This window comes from Pelodiscus sinensis, chromosome 5 (assembly GCF_049634645.1).
Source record: "Pelodiscus sinensis isolate JC-2024 chromosome 5, ASM4963464v1, whole genome shotgun sequence".
Classification (NCBI taxonomy): Eukaryota; Metazoa; Chordata; order Testudines; family Trionychidae; genus Pelodiscus; species Pelodiscus sinensis.
The window spans coordinates 81162314-81169596 of NC_134715.1; the positions used below are offsets into that span (position 1 = coordinate 81162314).

Sequence of the window (7283 nt, forward strand, 5' to 3'; positions counted from 1 at the left end):
ATCTCTTTCTATGGGAGCCGGTACTGTGCACCTATTCTCACACCATAACCTCCCTCTTCCTCTCCATGTGATTTAAAAGTAATCATAAGAAATCACTGGTCTATTTCACTGAAGTTTTAAAACCAACCAATATGTCACCAATATGCCACCAATATGACAAAACCAACCAATATTATGTCACATTTCTGATAAATTAAATATGAAAGAGTTTTACAGAGGGGAAAAACATTCCTAATTATGCAATTTATTTTTTTAAAAAATCCCCTACTTTGGAACTTAAGTGATAAAAGCAAAGGGTAATGCATGTACATTTTATTAGTGTTTTAAAATCAGGGAATAAAACCTGTTAGATCTTTGTTTTTTCTTTCATGTGTGTCTGGGCAGGTCTATCCCTCAGGTAACGCCCTTTCTCCTTCTTCTCTCTTACCTTTCCTTGCACCTGTCCACGTAATGCACTGCAAGCTCCAAGCAACTCCTGAGTCCAACCCTCCTTCTCGAGTCCCTGCCAAGCCGGGCTCCTTCTAGCTGCAATCTATCATCTTCGAAACACTCACATCAAAGGAGGCTGAGCAGCAGCAGCATCAACAACAACAAAGGGGAAGAGAGTGTCTGTGCTACCGCTCTGCAAAGTTGGATGCCAGTTCTTTCTTTCTTTCTCTCTCTCTCTCTCCAGGATTAATTTTTATGGCTCTGCACACTGGGAAACGTCAGGAACTCCCCACAGTCACTGCAGATCAGAAAAAGGTGTGAGGAGAGGAGAGATCGGTTTAAAATTTCAAACGCAACCTCTCCGGCGGGCAAGAGAGGGCTTCATTAGCATATGTCAGGGGGGGACTAGCATATATACGGGCTTTGTGTATAAACAGAGCGCTAATCTGACCCGTTTCCCGGGACACAAGAGCAGCAGCACCCGCCGCTCTCGATGCTGATGCACAGCGAGCAGCAGACTCCCAATGCTCGGAGAGAGAAGAGGCTCCAAAGAAGGCAGCGGTTGTCCCAGGACAAAGTCCTCCCTGCCTGAGATCCTCCAGCAGCAACTCTGCCTGACCGTTTAGCTCTTTTGATTATTGTGCCTGTGCCTTCCTTCCCAGCGCTCGTTAAGCCGCCTCCCTTCCAGCGGGCTCTTCCATGGCTCCCTTCGCCGAAGTTGGGGGCTTCCTGGGCGGCTTGGAGGGGTTGGGGCAGCAGGTGGGCTCCCACTTCCTGCTGCCGCCTGCCGGGGAGAGGCCGGCGCTGCTCAGCGATCGCCTGGCTCAGGCCGAGAGGGGATCCAGAGGTGGCGGAGGTGCGGCGCCTGGCACCGCGGATTTAGCCCATTTGCAGGGCATCCTACGCCGGAGGCAGCTCTACTGCCGGACTGGCTTCCACCTGCAGCTCCTGCCAGATGGCAGCGTGCAGGGCACCAGGCAGGACCACAGTCTCTTCGGTAGGTAGCAGCCGCAGCCGCGCACAGCCCAGCTTCATCCATCCTGCATAGGGAGGTGTTTCTATTCCCGCTGGGATGGAAACACTTACATACTTACTAGCAAAGTACAGCAGCAGAGCCGGTCAGCGCGTACCACTGGGCAGGTGTTTAACCCGAGTCTCCCAGTATAAATTGCATTCCAGCCATAGACTACAGGGACATCTCTCCTTGTGTCATTTATTAACTAGAAACACTTCTTGGGCGAAGGAACAGAGTATGTCAGATGGCATGTACATGCAACTATTCATTAGTGCATAACATATGTCAACTCTACACCTGCATTTGTATTTAGCTGCTAGCTTAGAAAGAGCGGTTCTATCATGATGATTCCCCCACTCCCCGCAGTACCTATAATTTAATGTCCCGCACTTGTTTCTGCATGTGCTCTAAATCTTGTTCTAAACAAAGATCATGAAACTGTTAATCTTGCTAAACCTCTAATCTGCATCAGGTTGCTTTGTTGCTTTCAAGGCAGAGAAAGCTACAAGTGGGATTGCACAGAGCTACATCTGTAATGTAATTACAATAGTAATGTTTCTTGTGTTTCCTTTTAAAAATGGTTTGTCCATAAACCAAAGGTGGAGGGGACACATCCCAAAGATGTAAATGGTTTCCTGGCAAATAAGGGTAAATAAGAAGGAATGTATGTAGGCACTGCAGCATTATCTGAACAAACCTGCTATTGTTGACCACCAGTGAGTTTTTTCTGTATTGATTTAGCAGCCATAAAAAGGTGATTAAAGAGTTTTCTATCATTCTCCCATAGTCAAAACAATCAGCTGGAATGGCCCTTAACTGATTTTATAACACATTGAAGTACTGATGTTTTCAGAACTAAAAGAACTGTCGTTAAACATAAAAAGTTCTTCACAGAAGGGAGACTTTCTGCAGCATGTAAACATGAAATCATTACTTTTAAAAATGTTTTTAAAAAGATCAAAGATTTGCGGTGTTCCTTTTAAATGGTCTTCCTTTATTCTAACCCTATTCTCCAAAGATTTGTCTGATGTGGTCTCTTTGTGGGTTGAATCACCTGCTTATTATAGTTTATAAAAAGAATGGCTTTGAAAATGATATCAGAAAGACAAAATACTTCCATGTCTTTTTATGGGACATTGGACATTAGGAACTGGAAAATCTGTGATGATTTACATCCAATACAGAGCTTTTAATGCATGCACTTTGTAAAGGGTTTAGCTAGTTTGTCATTTAGCACTGTAAATAAGAGGTATGCCAAAATTCAGTTAAAACTCAAAAGATTATAAATTACAGTACATTAACCTCTCAAGATAGAAAATGGGTCTGAATGTAAAACTGTGTGCATGAGACAAAAAAGCATGTCAAACTATTTTAAGGACTATTCCATATAATCACAGTTTTAAAAGTTTGTATTTTTATTTTAGTAATGTGGTAGGTGTGAATCAAAAGCAACCTCACTTTGGGACTCTGTTTACACTGGTAGCAATTTTAACAGATATAATTTACACATTATCTGTCTCTGATATACAACTCCACATCTGTGTTTGACTTCCATTCACATGGTATCATTATTTTGACTTTCATCCATTTCAGAAGTGTTGGTTTCATAAGATAGTGCTACAGAGAAGTGAAGTATATCTCCAGATAATTCAGTCTTACTCTCCAAAGTATGAACAGATGCCTCATTAAATATTGTATAATCATCTACAGAAATTGTATAGAACTGAATCATAGGGGTCAAGCAGGGCAAAACTCAAATTAAGCTATGCAGCTTCAGCTTATGTCATTTGTGTAGCTTAAGTCAAAATAGCTTAATTCAGCTTTCGCACTGTCTACACAGTAGGAAGTTGAAGGAAGTAAACTCTGCCTTCGACTTCCCTTACTCCTCGTGAAATGAGGGTTACAGGAGTCAGAGTAAGAAGTCCTCCAACTCGCCATTATTTCAAAATAATAGCTTTCAAAGTAGACGTACTCTTTGTTATTTCAGAATAGCATAAGTTATTCCAAAATAACAGTGCTGTGTAGACATACCCTAAGTAATAAGCTTTAACTCATCAACAACAGATAAAATCCTTTCTTAAGTAAGTCATAACAAATGACTTTCTGAAAAAAGCATATAGTTGTTTTTCTTGTGGAGGTTTCTCAGTTTGCTTTGAACTAAAAATGGTATGAAATTCAGTTCAGTTGTAGTCATGTAAAATAGGAGTATTCTTACGTATGTATGTATCTAGACCACATTTACTATAGCGTGTACAAATAAAATATGTTGCCTGCTTCTTGATATATTATATGCATATTTCTTGACTTTAACATGTGTATTAAAGCAACCCCCCCTACCCATTTTGTGTACATTTAGGTATCCTTGAATTCATCAGTGTGGCAGTAGGACTGGTCAGTATTAGAGGAGTGGACAGTGGCCTTTATCTTGGAATGAATGACAAAGGAGAACTCTATGGATCTGTAAGTAGTAGCTTATATAGACTCTGTCACATTTGGATTTCAGACATACTGAGGCAATTGTTAACAATGGGCAAAAAACTCAGCAAACCACTAAGATAATGCAATATGCTAACTTTCTTGTCGAAATTATATATATATATAATTTGTGACATTCAATCATTCTCTGACAATGTTTAGTGATGATAGCTCAAACCTTTAGAGTCTGAGTCAAATAGCATGCCCATGAGAAGAATTTCATTAACTTGGGAAGTGGAGAATGAATCAGAAATGTTTCTCTTAAAAGAAACTAAGGGAAAAGAAGAATGAATAAATGAATGAATGAAAGTAACCTATTTAAAAGGTCTTGGAAGTCAATACAGTTACTTATATTTTCTTTTTAATATCTTTTAATATCCATAAATCTATCATGCTCACTGCATGTTTCATCATAAAAATACAAATATGAAAAACAGAAAAAAGATAAGTCTACAGATAAATAAATAAATGCAAACCCATGGATTACTTGATTTATTATCTGCTGATCCCTTATAATTCAGCAGGTGGCACTGTGGGGCACCTGCTTTTTTCAACTTGTGAAAAAAGACCCTTGAACAGCTTAGTCATGTACCACATTATTTGGAAAGAGTGAAGAGTATAAAGGAGCAGAGGCAATATCATTTAATCCATACTCTGATTTAAAGTTAAACTGTTTTTAAGGTTGGAAATAAGCTTGTAATGATTTCAAATTATTATTTTTTGTTAAGTAATTTCAGCTCTAGACACTGCAAACTATAGTCTTTAGCTCAGTATCAGACTAACATGGACTCAGATTTTTTTCTATTTCGATTTTCAAACCTTGAAAGATGAAATGCTCTTTGTCTTCCTAGTCCACTCAAAGGTTCTGTAGTAATAAAACACACTTCATTGACAAAAGCAGATAGGAATTTCAAGTCTACATTCCTGTCATTGATTGGCTTATATCCTTACCACACATGGTGACTGAATATAATGTTTTCTTACAATAGAATGCAAACTCTGAGCTTTTTATAAACCAAAAGGAAACAGTATGTAAATTGCTATTGTTTGTGGCTTACCTTGTCAAATTCATGATATTCTATAGTGTTTTAGGCCTCATGTGTTGCTCCAAATGGGTATGAATTGGTGACCAGATGGTAATATGTTCCTGTTCAGTGAGGTTGGGACAATTTGTATTGTGTGTGTGCTGTGGGCCTGCTGAGAGCCATTGACCCACACTGTAAATCTGGATATAATGAAAACCACTTCAAGCCAGGGATGCAGCAGTACCACCAGTATCCCTAGTTCTAGCACTTATGTTTCTGATTCTTCCATCTCAGTGCTAGCTTTTCTTTGTCCATCATAATAATGAACTATACACACTGAGTCCTTTGGGATGATGATAGTACCTCTTCCAGCCATGAATGATTATGTTTCTTCCAACAAAATGAATGAGGTTACCAAGTCTTCATAGTCATCCATGCTTTTTAAAAGTTGGGGAGCATAAGTCATGAATATTAGGTAGAGCCATAATAGTTGATTTTCCAGGTCCAATGGGAAAGTCTCTCTCATCTGTTACATTATACTTTTTCCCAGAAGGCTTATACATGTATGTGCAGTGACCACATCCTATCCTGCATAAAGGGAAATTTAAGCCATTCTATGTTGGATATGTTTAGTAACTAAATGCATTTTCAAGAGAACAGTCCGTATTTTCTTGACCATTTAAGAACAGGAAGACTTGAAAACATATTGTCATGTGTTATATTTTTTTCTGTTGTTATGTACATACCCAAATCTCATTGTAAGGGTTTCAGATAAAATACCGGAGATGTGTGTTTTAGTTGACTCCTACAAGAGCTCTGATATTTAATTTTTTTGTTTTTTAAATAGGAGAAATTAACTTCTGAATGCATCTTCAGAGAACAGTTTGAGGAGAACTGGTATAACACTTATTCTTCCAATGTATACAAACATGGAGACTCGGGTCGGCGGTTTTTTGTAGCACTTAACAAAGATGGAACTCCAAGAGATGGGGCTAGGTCCAAAAGACATCAGAAATTCACACACTTCCTACCCAGGCCAGTGGATCCTGAAAAAGTTCCAGAACTCTACAAGGATGTATTAGGATACAGCTGAAATGGATCAGGGTATTTGAAAGAAAACCAATCCCCCATTCTTTCCTACCACAGCTTCTATGGTAATACGCAGGAAGGACTTTCAAATGCTGCAGAGTTACCAGGCTCTAGGAGAGTGGATTTTAACAATCTGTTTAGTGATAGCCTAAATTTCCTAATGTTTGGATACAGGAGACAAAGCCTTAAAGTTAAGATTGGACCAGCCTCTTTGAAGTTTGCTCTCCAGTAGACAGTGGGAGGTTTGAGTCTGATTTATTTTAAATCACCAAACTTGTGCCTAACTTGTCTGGATTACTTATTATTCATACACTAGAGAAAAAAATAACTACTGTGGAGTGGAACAATAGACAGAAAGTTGGATGACATGGTAAGAAATAGGCTGTAAAACATCAATAAAGCCCGAGAACTATATAAGAAGTGATAGTGGCTACACTATGAATGACAGAACTTGGAAGTCAAAGCATCTCAGTCAGAACTGGAACTTTTCTTCAGGATGGACCTATTTATACATTTCCAGATGACATATATTTATTTTATATATTTATTTATTAAAGAGTTTATTTTTACTGGGATATGAAGACACTACAAACCCTTGCCCCAACAAAATATCATTGACCGTGCCAATATTTACTCTGAGGTAGTGTCATCATGCTAAAAAGGCATTACATCCAACACATTCATAAACAGAATATCTAAATTTTCATTTTTTTATAAAGTATAGATTAGGTTATATTTTTATGCACATAAAAATGGATTGTCTTAAACTGGGGAGAATGTTGGGTGTTTTTTGGCCTTTGAGAATGCCTTCCAGATTTGTACTGAATTCAAATGCACATTTAAAAAGGAATTAAAATATGTTTTACTTTATCAGGTCTATTGTCATTCTTTAAATGAAGAGTTTGCTAACAAATTAAATATATGTAGTTTTGCAAAGCTGCAAAAGTTTTAATGACTACAGTAATCTCAAAAGAGTTTGTTAGCATTTTAAATCCCAGTTTAAAGCCTCTGATGAATGACATTTTAGCTAAGTGACTTCCATTGACTTTAATAATAGTTGAATAACTAAAAGACTAAATTCTAAACAGAATTTTAAAATTGAAGAGTACAAGTGACAATTATATTAATTTGTGTTCATATCAATTTCATTAAGTTTATAGTGCAGTGGTAGTGCAATACACAATATTTTGAATGAAACTCTGTACAAGGGAAAGTCTTGCTGTTATTGTATTCTGAAATTATATACTTAA

At 38.0% G+C, this 7283-nt stretch overlaps 1 protein-coding gene across 1 annotated transcript; it reads left to right on the forward strand.

The window, feature by feature from the left end:
• The first annotated feature begins 924 nt into the window (after positions 1-924).
• Positions 925-6897, forward strand: FGF20 (fibroblast growth factor 20). The gene is made up of 3 exons (XM_006128423.4): positions 925-1426; positions 3801-3904; positions 5792-6897. Exons 1-3 carry the CDS (start codon positions 1129-1131, stop codon positions 6035-6037), a joined length of 648 nt encoding a protein of 215 aa, XP_006128485.1. The 5' UTR covers positions 925-1128; the 3' UTR covers positions 6038-6897.
• Positions 6898-7283: the final 386 nt, after the last annotated feature.